Here is a 19,850-nt window from a genome sequence, read left to right on the forward strand (position 1 = left end):
CCGTCCTTTGGATGAAGGCTGAGGATCCGAGGCACCGTCCTTTTGGATGAAGGCAGTGGATCTGAGGCTCCATCCCAGCTACCTCGTCTTCCACCTGCATGTTCCTGGCGGGGCAGGCTCCTTCAGCTGGCAGAGCCCTGGAACAAGCTTGTGGTCTGTTCAGAGCCCAGCTCCAAACGTAGGAGAGATGGGGTCACTTGGAGGTGCTGCAGGGAAGACGTGGAGCCACATAGGCCTGCGGGTGAGGAAGAACTTTCCCCACACACCACACTCCTGACTTCTCAAACAGAGCATTTGTATCCAGCCTGAAAAGGGGAAGGAAGAAGTGATAATGACCTTCAACCCCAGATGGAGAAGGTCCTTGGGAGACCATCTCCCCTTTCCCCTGCCTCCGGGCAGGACCAAGCCTGTTGACTCATTCTTGTTTTCAACAAGGATTATTGATTCATTATTTATGTTAAGTTTCTGCTGTGTGCCAGGCATTGGGTAAACCAAGAAGCTATGCTCTTCTGCGTTTTCCAGATGACCAGAGAGAGATTTCAGCTGCTCTCCATCCCCAGCTGTCACGGCCAGACACGCTCTTAGGTTTCAGGGGCCTAGGCTCCTTCCCAGGGCCTAGTGTCACAGCTTCTCGTGTAGTAAAGGCCGCGTGCCTGTTGCCTGTCCTGCTTGGCTTCCTGTCTCTCTTATCTCTTGCTTAACTCATGCTGTGAGTGCATGTGTGTGAGAGAGAGGGAGAATAAGCCATGAGAATGAGAGATGGCCGGCTGACGGCAAGGAGGTCTCAAATAAACCTGGGGACAAAACAGTCACCTCCACTCCCAGAGTGATCCCCCACCATTGTGGCAGTGAGGCTCCTCCTGCAGGGAGACAGCTCCTCCCCTATTCCACTGCCACCCCTCTCCTTTGCTCTGTGCTGTTAGATTCTTCCAACACCTTCTCTCTGTCCCTTGCCCACAGCATCCAGCAGATTCAGTGCTGTTTGGACAAGATGAACCTCATCTACAAACAGTTCAAGAAGTCTAGGATGAGGCCAGGTGAGCCCGGGAGGTCAGGATGCCCTTACTCTCTCCTCTGTCTCCCTTCTTTCTTCCTTTTCTCTGGTTAGTCATTGCTACTCCAGCTGGTATTGCTGGAGGCCCACTAAGTGGATGGTTCTGCTCAGCTGGTCCAGGGCAGGGCCCGTGTCTGCAAGCTGCCTGCAGGCCAGTGGGGGATGCGAAACCTTTACACACCTGCCTGGTGCCACAGGAGAGGCTTGGATCACATGAGTGGGGGATGCAGTGGGCTGGGGCCTGGGTGCTCTAGAATAGGTTGCCCTGGAAAGAGATTCCTCATGTCGGCAGGGTACTTTAAAGTATAGAGTGTCCCTAACCATGGTGTCCTGGGGAAAAGGGGGTAAATCAGGAGAAGTGCCATTTTGAGTCACCGGGCCAGGGATTTTGGCAGCATGATCCCATCATTCTCACAAGGACACTGTGGCAGGGGCTTGGGGGTGAGAAGCTGCTTCGCCAAAGTGACTGCCATTGTGGGGTAGTGCAAGGGTGGGACCAGGGAGGGCCGGTGAGGGGCTGGAGAGAGCCTGTGGAGGCCCTGGTTGACTCTCAGGTTGAAGAACAAACACACCAGGAACCAAACCTCTCTCTCCCCTCCCAGGCCCCAAGCATTTCCTAATCCATAGACTGAAGGTCTTGGGCTTGTTTGCTAAATTCTCTTCTCTCCTTGGGATTATCTAAAAACCACTGTCCACTAGAAATAGAATGCCAGCCACCCAGGCAATTCTAAGTCTTCTAGCAGCCAATTTTTAAAAAGTAGAAGGAAACAAGTGGAACTAATTTTAATGTGTTTTTCAACCCAATATATCCAGTGTCATTTTAGCATGTAATCAATATAAACAAAATCCCTAAAGAAATACTTTGTGTTCTTTTTGTGTGGTGTCTTCAAAATCCCATGTGTATATATACACATAAATATGTCAGTTATTTCCTTAGAAATCCTTTCATAATGATTACATGCTAATATATATATTTGACACAGGGCCTTTCTCTGTCGCCCAGGCTGGAGTACAATGGCATGATCACTACTGCTCACTGTCACCTCAACCTCCTGGGCTCAAGCCACCCTCCCACCTCAGCCTCCTGACTAGCTGGGACTACAGGATGCTTTCCCATTGCATTCTTTTATTTTTTACTTTACTTATGTTTTTTAGACAGAATCTCACTCTTGTCGCCCAGGCTGGAGTACAATGGTGCAATCCTGGCTCACCACAACCTCTGCCTCCAGGGTTTAAGCGATTCTCCAGCCTCAGCCTCCCAGGTAGCTGGGATTACAGGCATGCACCACCTTGCCTGGCTAATTTTGTATTTGTAGTAAAGATGGGGTTTCTCCATGTTGGTCAGGCTGGTCTTGAACTCCTAACCTCAGGTGATCTGCCTGCCTCAGCCTCCCAAAGTGCTGGGATTACAGGAGTGAACCACCACATCCAGCCTGCTTTATTGTTTTATATTTCTTTTTGGCAGAAATTTAGTTTCCCAATAGAGATGTGTTATAAACATGTGTGTGTGTGAGTACACACACACACACACACACACACACACATATGCATACGTACGTGAGGCTGGGTGTAGTGGCTCATGCCTGTAATCCCAGCACTTTGGAAAGCTGAAGCTAGAGGACCACTGGGGCCCAGGAATTCAAGACCAGCCTGGGCAACATAGCAATACCTGCCTCTACAAAGAATAGACAAAACCAGCTGGACGTGGGCACGCAACTGTAGTCCCTTGGGAGGCTGAGGTGGGAGGATCCCCTGAGCCTGGGAGCTGGGAGTTTGAGGCTGCAGTGAGCTGAGATGGCACCACAGCAGGACTCCAGCCAGGGCAACAGAGCCAGACCCTGTCTCGAACATGACACCTCTAGGCATCATTACCCTCCCCATCTTATAGATGAGAAAACCAAGACACGGAAAGGTTAAGTATCCCAAGTCATCTAGGTCCAGCTGCTCTTAACCATCCCATTTTACAGCCTCAAATGAGTTTTCCTTCTATTGGTCTTTCAGAGTCCTTTATTAAAATTAAAAGTGAACCCCTAACTGTTAAAACCCTGTGTGTTGAAAGATACCATCTTTTAAAATGCCTAGTGGTCTTCAGGGCACTGCCTTGCTTGAGCCTCACGGGACTCCCAGGTGGCACCCGTGACGGTTGAGGAGACAGGCTCAGCCAGGTGAAATCACTCGCCTAGCGCCACCTGCCAACAGGAGGAAGGGTTGAGGTTTGTCCCAGGCCTCTCGGACTGCACACATGCTCTCAGCTGGCCGGGTACAGGGCCCAGGAGGGGGCTTCTGCCATTAGGGGAGTGGGATGGGGAGGCTCACAAAGTGAACCAGCATCATTTCATCTTGGGGCTGCCGCCACGCTGGAGGCCCATTTCTGCAAAGACCAGGAGGGGGCAGCATCTCTCTAGTACACGAGCCTAAGGGCCCTTCAGGACGCAGCCAAGGCCATGAAAACCTCAGCGTTTCTGGCTAAAGCGGCTGGGCAGAGGGGGTAGGTAAAAGGTGGTGGCCTGGTTTCTCTAGCTTGTTGCAGGCAGAGACCGTGAGTACTCAGGGATGGGACCACCTGCAGGCATCAGTCACTCTGGGAGGGTGCTGGATAAGGGGCTATGACTGAGCAAGCTTCCTTCCAAGCCCCCTAAACATCCCCCACCCCCAACCCTGGCCCTGCACTGCAGGCTGCCTTCCCCGGGGGCCCTCACGCAGTTTCCCCACAGCTTCTTGAGGCCGGGGCCTCGTCCTAATCAGCAACTTGGGTGCTGGCTTTCCTCTTCTGCCCTAGCTCCGCTGGGCCGTGAGTTCCCCGGAAGCAGCCTGGGCTGTCCGTCTTTGTAACTCTCTCCAGGCCCTTGCAGCACGGTTTCACTGACTGAATAGGTGACATCCGTCCTGTCTGTTTCCTCCAGGGCTCGGCTACAACGAGGAGCAGATTCACAAGCTGGATAAGTGAGTGGCCTGTCTGCCGGCAGGCAGGTGGGCAGGAGGGTGGGTGCCCGCAGGGCAGAACGATCCTCAAGGCCAGAGGAGAGGTGGTGAAGGGCCCTGAGCAGGCTGCAGCTGAGCAGAGTTGGGGCTAACAGGTTATGGGGCAGCGGAGGGAGTGTGCATAGCTTAGTCGGAGGGAGGCTTCTCAGATGCAATCTTGATGTAACTGGATTTATTTCTGGTATGCACGAGGCTGTTTGCCGGGCTTTTTTCTCAAATTGTACTGATTGACCACTTACCACTTCCTGCTTCCGACCTCTGCCTGAACCTTCCCCGAGCCTCCCCCTGCTCCTCTGTCTCCCATGCTTCCGGACACTCTCACGTCCAGGAGGCCCTCCTTGATTTAATGGTTATCTGGGAACTCACTCCCCCAGTTCTACAAGTACACTGATCTCTCTCTCTCTCTCTCTCTCACACTCACTCACACTCACACACACACACACCCCTACCTTCTTTCCATGGCTGCCTCGCCTTCCTCCCGTTTCCTGAGGACTAAGCTTGAGCACGTGTGTGTTTCTTGAGGACCCGCTGTGCATCTCCCATGTGTCCCTGCTGATGTGGGCTTTGCTGGCCACCTCGGCCTTCACAATCCAAGTGTGTGATCGTCCTTCCTCCTTTCCCAGAGACATAGCCCTGTTGTGGATGCAGGGCTGGGCACTTATGACCCGGTGGTGACGGAGACCAAGGGATGTTGGGCTTGTGCACAGGTGGTTCTGGCGGCTCATCTGTACCTTGGTCCCTGTTGTTCTAGGGTGAATTTCAGTCATTTAGCCAAAAGGCTCCTGCAGGTGTTCCAGGAGGAGTGCGTGCAGAAGTATCAAGCGTCCCTAGTCACGCACGGCAAGAGGATGAGGTAACAGCCCCTCCTGAGCTCATGGAGCCCAGGGCCTGGCCTGGCACTTTGAAGTTTCAGAGGACTCATGGCTTTGTGGGACCCTAAGGGAGAGGGAGGAGTGAGTGAATGGGTGTGAGCAGATGAGTGGTTTTGTGTCCCTGGGTGGACAAGGCAGTTGGCTGGGAGATTTCTATACCTTAGCTTTAATCCCACAAAACACGCCCTATGCAGGAGATATCATCACCCTATTTCCTAGATGAGGAAACTGAGGCTCTGAGGAACAGGCCTCTCTCACACTATCACATGGCTAGTAAGCGGCAGACCCAAGATTCATATGTGGCTCTGTCTGCCTCTACTATCTGGATTCCTCAGGGCTTTTGAGGGTAAAATCAAATCAAATCTGGATTCTTTCCACCATCCACCTAGTTGTGTTGAGAAATCTCTTTCGGAGAACACAAGCCCCCCAGGATAAGGACAGTGGCAGTGACCCTTACATAGAACCCTCTGTCACAGTGTCCCCTTCAGGAGTTTCGGGTTCTGCCTTCTCAGATCAGGCCCACCCTCTGTGATTTGCCTGTGTGAACATCTGCCCCTCCTGAGAAGAGAGGACAGTTTCCCATGTGCTGCCACGTTCAGAGGCCTGTGGGGCCTCAGCTTATTATGGGGCTGAGACCTGGCACTCCCCCACCCTCATATGAGGACACTGATGCCTGCCTCTCCTACTCCAACCCACCACAAATCCTGGTGTCATTGCTCTGGAGTGGGCTTAGAGATCGGGGTTTTACAGCTCCTGCAGGTGATTCTCATGTGTGGCCAGGGCTGAGTACCAGCCCCTGGTTGAACAGCTCTGGGCCTTGGGGAAAATGTTCCTGCTCCTTCCCTCCACGTAGAGACAGAAGAGAATCCACACTGGAAATGAGAGTGTGGGCAGTTCCCCACACAGAGAGCCCTGGTGTGGGCTGCCTCTCTACAGCCTGACTGATGCCACACTCACCAGAGCTGGCATGCGTCACCCAGCCCCAGCCACATGCGTGATGTTGGTGCTCCCCACTGTGGCTCTCAAGGGTCCCTCCTGGCCTCAGGCAGACGTGTGTATCTGCATTATTGCAGTGGGGTGGGCAAGCGTGGAGGACACAGCTGGCAGGGCAGACGCAGCAAGGGAGGAAAATACCCAGAACCCACCTGTGTCCGTGTGCAGACCCGACGTCCTAGGCGAGCCCTGGGAGTGGGCTGAGTCCTGCTGTGATTCTAAGTCTCTGTCTGCTCTCTAGGGTGGTGCACGAGACCAGGAACCACCTGCGCCTGGTCGGCTGTTCTGTGGCTGCCTGTAACACAGAAGCCCAGGGGGTCCAGGAGAGTCTCAGCAAGGTGGGCATGGCAGAATTCCAGATGCTCTGGGGATGCAGGCCGGGGCGCTTGTTACCCATGTCTTCCCCTCCTCGGCACTCCCCTACCCAGCCACACGAAATGTGGCTGCTACTTGCTGACCAAAGCATGGCTTCCCTGCAGATCCTGGAAGAGCTATCTCACCAGCTCCTTCAGGACCGAGCAAAGGGGGCTCTGGCCTCCTCACCTCCCATATCTCCTCATCCCAGCCCTACACCAAAGGACCTGCTTCTCCAGTAAGTGCTGGGGAGAAAGGGGGTGTGTATCTGTGTGGAAGGGGGTTTCGGGGAGCAGGCCGAGGTTAGAGCCTAAGGAGTTTTGCCTCACGCTAGGCCTAGGAGGCAAGAATAAAGAGACTGGCCAGGTGCGGTGGCTCACACCTGTAATCCCAGCACTTTGGGAGGCCAAGGTGGGTGGACCAGCTTGAGGCCAGAAGTTTGAGACCAACCTGGCAAATATGATGAAACCCATCTCTACAACAAATACAAAAAATTAGCCGGGTATGGTGGTGTGCGCCTGCAATCTCAGCTACTCGGGAGGCTGAGGCACAAGAATTGCTTGAACCCGAGACGCAGAGGTTACAGTGAGCCAAGATGGCACTACTGCACTCCAGCCTGGGCGAGGGAACAAGACTCCGTCCCAAATAAACAAACAAGAATAAAGAGGCTGCTTCGGTGGGGCTGCAGAGGAGGATGGGCCTCCCAGGAAAGGGGTCCAGGCAGGGCGACCTCCAGCCTCAGCCGCTTCCGCTGCCTCTGCCTTGGCAGCATGCAAGAGCTCTGCGAGGGGATGAAGCTGCTGGCGTCTGATCTCCTGGACAACAACCGCATCATCGAACGGTAAGGAGCTTTCACCTTGTGTGCAGCAGCGCTGGGTGTTCAAGCTCCCCTTGCCTGGGGGCAGAGAGTCCCCAAGCCTGCCCATGCCGGTGTGATGGCGCATGTCCATTTTCCAAGCAGCCCTGTTGAAGCGTAGGCTTTGTCCACAAGTGAGCTGACATCCTCAGGAGGTGTAGGGTTCACTTCGAGGTTTTAAAGTGTGAGTCCCCATGCTGTCGGGGAGCTGGGGGCCTTGGAGGCATGGCGTTTGTGCCTGTGTCCAGCTCTGTACTCCATGTGGACTCTGTGTCCAAGCTGCCCCAGACCGTCTCCTTGAACCACAGCCATCATCAGGGTTGGTGCTGTTTTCATCCCCATGTCCTACCCCAGGAAGCCACAGCACACACAGCTTGGGTGGGATGCCCAAGGCCGGTGTTTCTCTGGCCTTGTGGGGCTCCCGTCCCTCCTGCCAATGCTCATGGGCCAGCCCCAGCTGCAGGATCATCTCCTGATTCGACTCCCCTCCTTGGGGTGCTCAGGGGTTGTGAGAGGTTGGTGTGGGAACACAGCAGTGTTCAGACTTTGGGATTTTGCATACCAGTAAAAGTTATAAAAGAAAATTGGAGGCTGGGTGCAGTGGCCCACGCCTGTAATCCCAGCACTTTAAGAGGCCGAAGTGAGTGGATCATGAGGTCAGGAGTTTGAGACCAGCCTGATCAACATGGTGAAACCCCATCTCTACTAAAAATACAAAAATTAGCTGGGTGTGGTGGCGCATGCCTGTAATCCCAGCTACTCAGGAGGCTGAGGCAGGAGAATTGCTTGAACCCAGGAGGCAGAGGTTGATCGCTTCACTGCACTCCAGCCTGGGTGACAGAGAGGGACTCCATCTCAAAAAAAAAGAAAAGAAAGAAAAAGAAAACTGGAAAACCACGGAGTTACTAGCTGTTCACATAACCAAGTAGGCACATTTGAAGTGAAAAAAAAAAAAGCCCTGCCATCTAGTAACCCCACTTTTTAAAGCTCATGTTACCACCCAAGAGATAATCTCAGGATAAAGAAAGGTCCTTGCTTGCCCTGAAGACCAGGAGCCCTGTTTACAGACATGTACACACGTGCACGCATCTCCCACTCCCCCTGTCATCCTCGTGTCTGTCATTTTCCTATCTGGGAACCAAGGACAAGGTAGAATCAGCAGAGATCCCTACAGGATTTCGATCCTGACCCTGCGTCTTACCAGCTGCATGACCCTGGGAGATGTGTTCCACTCCGAGCTTCAGTTCCTTCCCCTGCAAGACAGGAGTCATGATTTCTACCTCATGGTGTTGACATAGGGATTGAATAAAATGAGATATGCAAGGTGCTTGTGGGTAGCGGGGTGTGGAGGGAAGGGCTCAGTAAATGTTACTTCTTCTCCAGGGGCCACTCTCATCTGAGACACTAGCAGTGAGGCCAGGCGGTAGAGAAACCAGGAGCAGAGTTTGTGGTCTGTCCCCAGAGTTTCAGAGGGTCCTTGGGTAAGGGAGGCAGCTCCTCCCTGTCCTGTTCCAGCAAGAGAACTCATCCTCTTAAACACCCATAAAGAGGACATTTGACAGCTTCTTGGATAGATTTTCCAAAACAGCCCTCTTGGTCCGGAAGTTCTAATTTTAGTGCCAACATAAATTGTTCTTGCTGTGATATGTAATCTACTTACAGATAGCTCAAAACTTTATTTTAGTGAATTTTCACTTTCTTATTCAAAGCTGTAGCCAAAGAGCCAAATGAACCTATTGAAACTCCTTTCCCCTCCTAAACCTTGGCTGGACATTGGAATCACCAGGGGACCTTTTAAAAGTACAGATGGCTGGGTCTTGCCCCAGAGACTCTTGTGTGCAGCTTGGGGTTAGGATTTTTATAAGCTTTCCAAGAGATTCTAATCTATAGTCAGAGGTGAGAGCCAGTGGGTTCTTGGCAGGGAGCGAGGGTGCTACAAGGGGAGGGCTGAGGACTTGAATGGCTCAGTGCTCTTGAAAGCTAATTGTGCTGGGCCCTGGAGTGCGGTCTGCAGGCTTCTCCAGCAGGTGGGCACTGCTAGCCTGTACCTTTTCCTTGTAGGCTAAGTAAAGTCCCAGCAGCTCCTGATGTCTGAGCTCCATGGGGCACGTGAGGCATCCTGAAGCATTAGAATGACTTGAACACTGCTCTCCGGCACCGTGAGACCAACCCAGGGCAAGATCCTGTCCCATCACATCAGCCTACCTCCCTCCTGGCTGCTGGCCGGGATGTTGCCAGCATTACCTTCCACTGCCTTTCTCCCTGAGAAGCGGCACAGCTGAGATTGGGCACCAGGCCACCTCTGTTAGGACCCACAGGGGAGCGTGGCAGCCACCGCCTGGGCTGACCTTTCCATCTTATCCAGGCGCAGGTATTGCTCCTCCGTGCCCCTGGTGGGGCCATGGGGAGAAGAGGCTCTCATACGCCCTCGCACTCCCTCTGGTTTGTAGAACTTCACTCCCTAGCCAGCAGGAGAGGAGGCCTCCTGGGGATTCCCCAGGGTACTAGGTCAGGAGACCTCATCACAATCTTCCTTCCTCTTCAAGCGTTTCATGTTGAACATAGCAGTCTGCCCCCCTGTGATTTCCAAGGGTCACCCTTCGCAGCCCCCGGCAACATAGAGCCTCCTGTTCTTTCTAGGCTTGGTCTGACGGAGCCTGAAGTTGAGAAAATGGGTGGCCAGGGCCAGGGCCAGTGCCATGGGGCTCCCCTTTCCCTCTCCGTCACTCCCTGAGGCTCTGGCTGGTCCTGGGACATGCAGCCAGCCAGTGGCAACAGGCCTGTGGGTCCAGGCAGATCCAAGGCCTGCACCTTCAAGAAGTGGAATAAATGTGGCCTTCATTTCTGTTTCTGGTGGCTCTCCCTGGCGTGTGTCTGCAGTCGGGGAATGCTCTCAGCTGGGCGTGCTCGGCAACCAGTGAGGCCTGGGCGGGGATCTGTGAGGAGTGCTGGGAAACGGGGTGGGAATTGGTCATGTCCTGTTTTCTGCCTTTCCCCTAAATGGGCCCTAATTTCAAGGAAGAACCCAAGGGGTGCCTTCCCATTCCTTCCATTTTCTTCCCACCGCCCTGCCCTCCCCCCACTGCCATCATTTTGAAAGCCATGTAAGGGGCCTGGAACTTAGGGAAAAATAAGGTTTTTTTGTTTTTTTTTTTTTTTGCTTCAAACCCACCATCTCAGTGGCTACTGCCTTTCCCCCATCTCTACCACTATTCAAAAACCTAGGCTATGTCCTAACAGTGGATTTGAATAGTATTATGGGTTATTTTAAGCATTCCTTCATTTTGTCTAGAATCCAGAGTGGTGCCCAAGCAAGGCATTCTGATTTTTGCAAACTGCTTGCAAATTTACCTCCCGCCTTCCCAAAACCAGAGCTGGATGACCCACCTGCCTGGGTGAGTGAAGGAAAGGGAAGGAGAAACGTAGTAAGGTAGCCCCAGTAGGAGAGCAGGATGAGTGGGGAAGTCCCACTCTGTGTTTTGAGGCATGAAGATAGCATTATGCTTGACCAAAGATAACCCCAGAGATCCTTTCTGCCCATCTTCATGGGAGCCCCCACATCCTGAGGCCGCTCTACTGACCTGGAGGGGTCAGAAACGAGGAAGGCTGATGTCCTCTGTGCTGCTTCTCTGTGGAAAGACCAGCACTCTCAAGGCCCAGGGGGGAGGTGGCTGGAGGTTGTTTCCTTGCATCAGGCCTAAGTGGCTTCATGTTTGCTATTTGGGCCTCAGGCCCATGGAGTCACTCAAGCCCATGCATTCACGTCCTGAGGCCTCAGAGACCTACTGCAGCCCTGATGTTCCTGGGTACTAGACCGCCTCTCGTCCACTCTGCTGGCCTGAATTTCTGGCCAACACTTCCGGCCCATGAGTGGCCCTTCAGGGAAGTCCCACAGTGGGTTTTCCCTGGCAACAGCAGCTGCTCTGGACCCTACGTGCTTGGTGGAGCTCAGTGAAAGCGCCAGGAATCCATGAACGCCAAATGCAGATTTCTGGGAGATGATATGATCCAGGCTGGGTGATTTCATGAGCAAAGCCCACGAGATGTGGCGGACAAACTCACGCAAAGGCTTCAGTTCAGGTTTTTTTATTCTTTTCTTTTTGGAAAACAAGGTTTTGCTTTGTTGCCCAGGTTGTGGGCTCACTGTAGTGACTGCTCACTGTATGACCAAGTAATCCTCCTGCCTCAGCCTCCCAAGTAGCTGGGACTATAGGCATGCACCACCACACCCAGCTAATTTTATATTTTTTTGTAGAGATGAGGTCTCACTATGCTGCCCAAGCTGATGTTGAACTCCCGAGTTCAAGTGATCCTTCTTCCTTGGCCTCCCAAAGTGCTAGGATTACAGGCGTGAGCCACTGCGCCCAGTGGCTCCAGTTCGTTTCTACACAAAGCAGAGCTGCTGGCACCGATGCCTCCCTGGATCTGAGGTTCTGCAGAGCTGCTGGTTCCACCTCAGTAGAAAGCGAGGGACTGGACTATGGCCCAGAATGACCCATAAGATCTTCAGGTGTCTGAAGACCTCTTAAATATACTTCTCCATTCTCTGCAGTGATTCCTAACATAACACTTAAAATGAAAAGAGCTCATTCGGTTCATCAGACATGAACTGAGCCCTTACAGTGTGCCAGGTCCATGGGGTGCGGGAATTACAGAGATGACTAAGCCACCTTTCTGGCTCATGGGGAGCTTGCCTCTATGGGGGAAGACAGGCATGCCACAGATGACTCCCCATCACGGAGGAGGTGCTAGGATAGGAATGCAAACCTCAAGTGTGGCACTAAGCCACCCTCCTCACAGGGGAAGGTGCTTAGGGCAGGCTCAGAAGGTGTCAGGGAGTGAATGACTTTGAGAGCAGGTGACTCCAAAGTGGAGTCTTAGCAGGTGATACATAGCAAAGAAGACTTGGGAGGCATTCCTGTCTCCCAAGTAGGAGCCGCAGCAACACAAGGGCGGGAAGAGCTACAGGCATTTCTTTGTTACTGGAGAGTAGGTTAAAGTAGGAAGCTGGTATTGTGGAAAGGGAGGAGCCGGCCCAAAAGGTCCTTGCAGGCCACACTAAGGAACTTGGGCTCTACCCCAGGGAACCACAGATGGGCTTTAGGTCAAGTCCAACTGGTATTTTAAAGGTACTGCTCTTTGGCGCCCTGTGGTGAGTGGACAGTTATGGGGAGGAATAGATTAGCTATGTGCAAAAATTGCCTTAAACACAATATTATTAACACGATAGCTCTCTGCACACTCTGCTCACTTTCCCCACCCCCTCCCCACCTCATTTAGCTGCGCCTGCACTGAGTAGATAGAGGAAACAGAAGTTCTTGTCTCAGACGAGGCATGTCAGGGGCTCCAATCAGTCACAGATATCTGGGAAGATTCCACGTGGCATTCAGATTCATGGCTAGCAGCCTCTGAAAGCAGGCAGATCCAAGTGAAAAGGGGCCCAACTGGAAGGACAAGGGGCCTGCCCTAGGAACCCAGGCTGGAAGTCGTCAGCTCCGGAGGGCCTGGTGCGCAGGGCTCGCTCTCTCTCTCCCGGAATCCACAGTTTCCTCTTTTGAGACTGGTGTCCTGGCTTCAAAACACATATTCTGGGACCCCACTCAGCACCTGAGTTGGTAAGGGTGTGGCCCAGGAATCTGCATTACCAAGGAGCTGCCCTGGTGAGTCTCACACCAGTTCAAGTTTGAGAACACTGAGGCAGAGTTTACAAAGATCCCACAGAGGGCATGTGAATGCCCCAACAGAGGCCAGTTGGCAGTGGGTAATACACTGGACCAGGCACCCCACCCCACACCCACCCTGAGAGCTGAGCCCGGGGGAGCCAGTCTAAGGACAGGATGGATCTCAACCATGGCCTGGCCACCCTCCCACTGGAACCGCCATTTGCTTTCATGGAGCCACCTCGCTTCAGTATCCTCAAAGGATTGCTGCAACTGGTCATTTTGGATTCACTTCCAAACTGCTTCATTGATTTTTTATTTATATCTATATTTATTTATTTGAGACGGAGTCCCACTCTGTCTCCCAGGCTGGAGTACAATGCCGTGATCTTGGCGCCCTGCAACCACCTCCCAGGTTCAAGTGATCCACCTGCCTCAGGTTCAAGTGATCCGCCTGTCTCAGGTTCAAGTGATCCGCCTGCCTCAGGTTCATGTGATCCGCCTGCCTCAGGTTCAAGTGATCCGCCTGCCTCAGGTTCAAGTGATCCACCTGCCTCAGCCTCTAGAGTAGCTGTGTCTACAGGTGCCCACCACCACAACTGGCTAATTTTTGTGTTTTTAATGGAGACGGGGTTTTTGCCATGTTTGGCCAGGCTGGTCTCAAATTTCTGACCTCAGGTGATCTGCCTGCCTCGGCCTCCCAAAGTGCTGGGATTACAGGCGTGAGCCACCACACCCAGCCATGCTTCGATGATTTTTTAAAGGGCGGAGTTCTGGCTTCTTTTCCTTCCATCTCACAAAGGATCCTTAGTCAGGCAACCCCCATGGGAAGTGTTAAGGAAAGAGCCAGGCTGACCTGAAGTAGCTTCAGTTTATGTTTCTTGGAAGCTCAGAATGACTGCCACTGGAGCCGTGTGGGTTCCTTCCCTTTCATTCTCCACCAGAGACAGAGGAGGAGGGGTGAGATAAGAGGTGGGAGTGAGAAAGGAGAGAGGGAGGGGGAAAAGAAGAGGAATAGAGAGGGAGAGGGAGAGAGGGAATGAGCAGGGCATGGGGAGAGGGAGCAGAAAGGAGAGTGGCAGGACAGGGAGATACAGAGGAGGAGACAGGTGGGGGCCGAGGTGGGGCAGGGAGAGCCCATGAGGTCACCCAGGCCACCCTGCTCTTGCTGGTCTGTCATAACGCAGTCCATGGCTTCCTGCCACTGCAATGGGCCCAGAGCTGGCTTAGTGTTGGAATGCAAATGGCCGTGGCTTGGAGCCTCCCCCCTGGCTGAGGGAAAAAAATTGCTGACAAATCTGCCTGGAATATCTGAGTTTTTCCAACGCGGAAAGAAAACACACACATACACACACACACACACACACACCCCCCACAGTCTTATCATAAGCCTGGCAGAGCGGCTCAGGATGGAAAAATTTTATAATTGAGATGTAGATGGAGGAGGTGCCACTAAAACTAGTGGTAAACAAGCCTCACCTGCCCCTACTCTACATGGTGACACCTTTCCTGGAGCCCTTGTATCCCTCCCTGCTTTTGTCCCCACCTTGGTCTGCCTTTCTTGTCCCCAAATACTGTCAAGGACCTAGGAGATCCCCTTGGGAACACTAGAGTTTGGTGACACACAGAAAGCCCATCTCACCAAGAGTGGAGATGGTGCCCCACCAGCCCTCAGCCCTGGCCAGCTACAAACATCTGGAGGCAGGAAATTTACCCAGTCACCAGCATCTTGGAGGAAGTACATGAGTCTTAAATGGAGCTCCCAATACTACCCCAACTTCTACCCAGCAGGTCCTTGGGACTTTCCATGGTCCCCAAGCCGAACGATTCCTCCATCTCCCCATCCCTGGGTGCAAGGGCCATGGCTTGAAGATATGTGAAGAAAAAAATCCTGGAATAGGCACAGGTTAATGAGCACCTCCAGTTAGCCCTGCACAAGGGGATCAGAATGACCGCTAAGACGCAAGTGAGGGAAGCGAACATGTACAAACTGAACTGCAACTCACGTGAGGATGATTGAATGTCAGGCACAAGTGACTTCTTGTGGGATCCCAGGGAAGGAGCCATGAGTGAGGTCTGGATGATTCTGGGAATGCTCTGGAGGGCCTGGTATTTGGACTAGAACTTTGCCATAGAGTGGGGTTTCCACAGGGAGAGGAAACTGAAGAAAGATTTTGCTGATTCTTCAAACTGCACCTACAAGGAGAGATCAGAGATTCTGAGCCCTGCCCTTTCTACTATACCAGCTGGGCAAGACAAAGGCAAATTCATGGATCTGAGTGGATATGAGTCCAGACTGTGACACCTTGGGCCAGTCACATGACTTCTCTCAGCCTTGATTTTCTCATCTGTAAAATGGGAATGCCAGCCATTTAACAGAGCTGCCGTGAAGATGAAATCATTCAAGCCAAAAGTGCCTGGCACATAATAAATGTTCAATGCATGTTTCTTGAGCAAATACATGTAACATGGAGCACTTTACAAGGGATTTCTTTCACAAACACATTTTGATCCTCCCACAACATTTTGTCATGGTCCCTGTCTCAGTCTAGTAATGTAAAGTATTACTGACCCCCATCACACATTGCAAACAGCACTCACTTCTTTGGAAAGCTGAGTTCCACATGCAACATGCTGGCCAAGAAGGAAAGGAAGCAGCGCTGGAGACCTGTGTTTCATAGTTAACAAAAATATAAGCACATTTTTTTCAAATGTCTGTGGGCCGGGGGGGGTTCACACAATTGTAACTATTCACTGCTATAACCTCATTTTCAAAATGTGGTCTGTGAGCCATGTGAATCAAAATTTTTTGCAAAATGCAGGCCAAAATCCAGACATACTGAATCAGAAGATCAGGTAGAAGAATATGCATTTTGAACAAACTCAGGTTCATAAAACTTGGAAAGTTTTGGGGGTTTGTTGTGCCTGTTGTTCTCTTAGTTTGGAACACAAAGGGCTTGTTTCATTCAGGTCTGTGTTTAAACGTCTGCTCCTCAGAAAGGTCTTTCCAGACTACTCAGTCTCATAGAGCAGCCTCTGTCACCTTCATCCCCTTAATGTGCTTTATTTTTCATCAAAGTACTTACAACCTGACATCATATTACTCTTATGTTTGTCTATTGTCTGGCTGTTTCACTAAATATAAGCTTCATGAACATATTCATTTACTGTTGCACCTTTAGTGCCTAGAACAGTGTTTGATACATAGTGGATATCAAAGAACTACTCATTAAATGAATGAGTAACCGCTCTATGCCCTCAAAGATTGCACTGGTCATTAAGGCTGATTGCCAACTGTTTCCAGCTCTTTCCCCCTCTGAGCACATGGTAGAATTGTACTTCTGCTCCTGTTTGTAGGATGGGGTCATATGACTAGTTCTGGCCAATAAGCTGTGAGCGAAAGTGACTGGAGCTTATAAATGCTGACGTGGGATCCTCCAGGTGCTCTCAATTTCCCTTTGGCACAGTGATTGGGAATATTAGACATGGTGAGTCTGATGAGCGGAGAGCCCATGCCAACCTGCAAAAGGCATGTCATGTGAGCGAGAAAGGAGTCTGTTGTTTCAGGGCACTGAGCTGTGGCGCTTTTTACTGTGGCATAGCCTAACTTGTCCTGACTCTTACAGTGATTCCATGTAGACAGTTGTGCAACTGTCAGAATCCCTGGGAGTTCCCTGAAAGCTTCGGGGATTTCAGACAACTTCAAATGCCTCAAAGCCAAACAAAACCCAAAACTTCCCCTTCAGGAAGTCAGGCCATGTTCTGTCCTTCCGTTTTCCTTCTTACTAGGGGACTTGGGGAGGGAGGCTGGGGGACAGCAATAAAACAACTCACCCAACGGGAAAACCAACACACTCTGGGACCACCTCTAAGTGAGCTCACACCCTAACCGCACACTCCAAACTCACTGTCATAATCCTTTCCTTTGGCCAAAAATAAAAGCAGCACACCCACTCTGCTGGGAGTGAGTCACAAACAGAAAAAAGTCGATGGGTTTGAGTCAAGGGGATCTACTAACAAGAGGGAAAACTCCCAGTGGAGGCGTTTCAGCACATGCTGCAGTCTTACCCTTGTCACCTGGATGACCAGACAGATCCAAAGAATGTTAAAGTCCAGGTATCTGACCCTACCCCAGCAATGTCCTGAACTTATAATGAAACCAGAGTTTATTTAGCACTTTTTCCCTGGGGAAGAAGGAGTAAGTTGCTATTCATGTAGGGTGTGTGTGTGTGTGTGAGAAAGAAGTCTATATGTGTGTTGTGGGAGGGGGGAATGCTATTTCAGGAAGGAGACTGGGCTGGGAAAACTGGCATTGGAGGAGACACCTCCCAGCCAGGGAGCCTCATGCTGAGGTTGAGGAGGGCAACTACCCACCCCAACTCTAATTTCTTGGCTCAGGGAGATGAACCTTAAGATAAACTTTATAATAAACTTTTTGGATTGGTTACATGAAATTATATTATTAATATCTTCATTTTCATCTCCTTTCCCACCCCAGAAGCCAAATGCAGGGCTCTGGCCCTGCACAATCTCCTCCCACATTCATGCTGAGAGCAGCCACTGCCACTCCCAAACCAGAGCTGCAAGAGGAAAACAAAAATCAGAGCATTTTTCTGCATAGCCCAGACAACTGGAGAAGAGTTTTATGCCTGATGGTTCCAGATGGTCCTCAGTTTCCCATGGCCAGAGCTGACGCTCCTCCCCATGAGTCTCTCTATCCAGGAAATCTGGGCTGGACTGCCCAAACCATGCTTTGAGGCTGCCAGGAAGGACAGAGATGGAGACTGTTAGCAATTATTTCACAAATGGCATTTCAAAACCGATCTTCCAGGGATGCACCTGTTGTCAGATCTCTGCTGCTTCTTGCCCTACCAGGCTGTCACTCAGAGCTCAAGCTGGGTCCATGCCCAGGACCTCACCCACCTACTGCACTCCTAGAATGGAATGAGTCTCAAGTGTGTGGAGATGGGTAACAGAGTGTGGACACAGCAAATATTCATATGGAATACAGGTTTCTGCAACAACCCCAAGAGAAGTGTTTGCAGAAAAAGTGGGAGATGGAAATAAGAGAACACAAAGGCAAATTGTATTTTCCCTTTTATACCTTCAGCAGAAAGTATTCAGGAATAGCCCCCATTGGGCTTTTCTCTGTCGTGTCCGCTGAAGTACATTCACCTTGGGGAGAAGGAACAGAGAAGCCCATTCTCTTATCACCACCTCAGACCTGGAGCAATGGTTTTCCAGGTGGAGGCCCTGGATCTATAGCATCGACACCTGGGAACTTGCTAAAACTGAGTCCTCTCAAACCCCAGCCCCAGACCTATAGATTCTGAAACTTTGGGGATGGAGCCCAATAATCTTAATCGGGCTTTAATAATCCAGGTGACTGTGATGCATACCAAGGTTTGATGTAGCAAAAGCAAGGTTAGGAGAGGGAAGAGGAAAGGTAGAGGAGGAGTGGGTCAGAGGGAGTGGCCTGTGGCTCACACACCTTAACCCTCATCGGAGCTCCTGTTTGGTAGCACTGTGGGGTTGACCTGTCCTATGGGTCATTCCTCAGAAACCACCTCGTAGGGTGAGCTCCGGCCTCTGGTGAGCCCCAGAACCCCAGGAACCTTTCCTCTGCTACAGATTCGGGGGGCAGAGGACTATGAGTACCACTAGGGAGAAGACATGGAGCAAGCTGGCTGGGAATTCCCTGGTCACTGGACTCTGGAAATTTTAGGAATTACCTCCAAGGGAAAAACAAAAAGCAAAAGTGAAGATTCCCCTAGGAAGCACTAGGGGGAGACCCATCTCTGGCCTGGGAAGGGAAGGGAGAGACCAGGTCCAGAAGAATTTCGACTATTCTTCCAGAGTGACCATGCTAGACGGACCAGACCGAACCGGTGTTTTAAAAGGAAACCTGCGATCACTGAGTCGGAGTGACGGACCTGGCAAGTGCCCCATTACCACCCAGCTGTCTCCCCACCTCCAGCCCAATGTACAGTTAAGGAAATTGGGGCTAGAAAGGGCCCCATCCCAGGTTCAGAGATCCAGGAGTCCTCTTTATCCATGAGATGGGCTAGCTTCTATGGGCAAAGGTGCCTGTCTGTGGGAGCAACTACATAATTTGTGGGAACCAGTGCAACAAGAAAACGTCCAGCCCTTTGTTCAAAAAGTGACTTTCAAGATGGTGACCACAGAGCATTAAACCAGACAGGGGTCCACGAAGTAAATCCATGGGACAAAGTGCCAGGAGAAAGGAGTTCTCTCTTTGGGTCCCACGAGCGAACCGTCCATACCAGGTACCAAGTAGGGCCTTTAGGGGAACTGGTATCTCCACAGTAATTATTCGAGCAGCCGTGGGGAGTGGAGGGTTGGCTAAGGAAGATAAAGCTCCCCCAACCGTTGGGGCGCGGGAGTGTTCTCTCAATCAGGGGCCCCCCAGTCTTCCGGGAAAGAGGAATTCCTTACCCGACAGGGCTGCGAAGGGAGGGGAAATCCAATCAGAGCGAAAGTCGCACGTGGACAGCTCTGCCAGCCCCAGCTGCGCTGGCGACTTCCTGCGGTCCAGCCATGGGACCAGGCGCGGCTGCGGGAGCGCGCGCGGGGCATTCCCGATCCGCGTGGAGCTCGGCTCAAGATGGGGCCGCGGGCGGCGCCCAGCGGAGAATGGAAGGGCGGAGGAGCACTGCCCGCAGTCGGCGCTATCAGCGGAGGGGGGCGGGCGGATGCCTAGACGGAGGGGCCCTCCTCCGACTCCATCCAGCCAGTTCCCAAGCCATTTCCTCCGACCGGCTCCCTCTCGAGGCGCGTGGGGGTGCGGGGGGTGGCGCGGACCTGGTGTTGGGGGGAGTGATCCCCGGGGTAAGAGGCAGGGCTGAAGGCCAAGGGCCCCCAGCAGAAATGCGCCCTTTGAACTCTACCGTACCGAGGCGCTCCTCTGCAGAATCCTGCAGCTGCTCCCAGTGAAGACGCCCCCAGATCCACAGTCGCGCAGACGTCGCCCCGCACCTACCCTATCCCTCTGTCCTTCGGGGGTTCCCTCGGGTCTTCCTTCCTGCCACTCGCAATCGCCACGCCCCCGCCACGCCCCC

At 52.2% G+C, this 19,850-nt stretch overlaps 1 protein-coding gene and 1 long non-coding RNA gene across 5 annotated transcripts in view; one reads left to right on the forward strand and one right to left on the reverse strand.

Annotated features, from left to right (window-relative positions):
- Positions 1-9,961, forward strand: part of IKBKE (inhibitor of nuclear factor kappa B kinase subunit epsilon) — a 27,264-nt gene extending 17,303 nt beyond the window's left edge. For 2 of the 4 annotated variants that reach the window (XM_032289019.1, XM_032289021.1), the window contains 7 exons: positions 961-1,037; positions 3,958-3,997; positions 4,788-4,889; positions 6,143-6,239; positions 6,381-6,493; positions 7,025-7,096; positions 9,173-9,961. In XM_032289019.1, coding sequence (XP_032144910.1) covers positions 961-1,037; positions 3,958-3,997; positions 4,788-4,889; positions 6,143-6,239; positions 6,381-6,493; positions 7,025-7,096; positions 9,173-9,206 — 535 coding nt within the window. In that variant the 3' untranslated portion in view covers positions 9,207-9,961. Of the gene's footprint in view, positions 1-960; positions 1,038-3,957; positions 3,998-4,787; positions 4,890-6,142; positions 6,240-6,380; positions 6,494-7,024; positions 7,267-9,172 lie in introns of all 4 variants that reach the window. The other 2 variants (XR_004272177.1, XM_032289020.1) reach the window with 2 other exon arrangements.
- A 5,149-nt stretch (positions 9,962-15,110) lies between these two features.
- Positions 15,111-19,836, reverse strand: LOC116558818. The gene is made up of 2 exons (XR_004272178.1): positions 19,228-19,836; positions 15,111-17,530 (listed from the first exon to the last, which is right to left on the reverse strand). It is a non-coding gene; the product is annotated as an uncharacterized LOC116558818 (long non-coding RNA).
- Positions 19,837-19,850: the final 14 nt, after the last annotated feature.

This window comes from Sapajus apella, unplaced genomic scaffold, assembly GCF_009761245.1.
Source record: "Sapajus apella isolate SASKATOON/1434 unplaced genomic scaffold, GSC_monkey_1.0 scaffold22, whole genome shotgun sequence".
Lineage (NCBI taxonomy): Eukaryota > Metazoa > Chordata > Mammalia > Primates > Cebidae > Sapajus > Sapajus apella.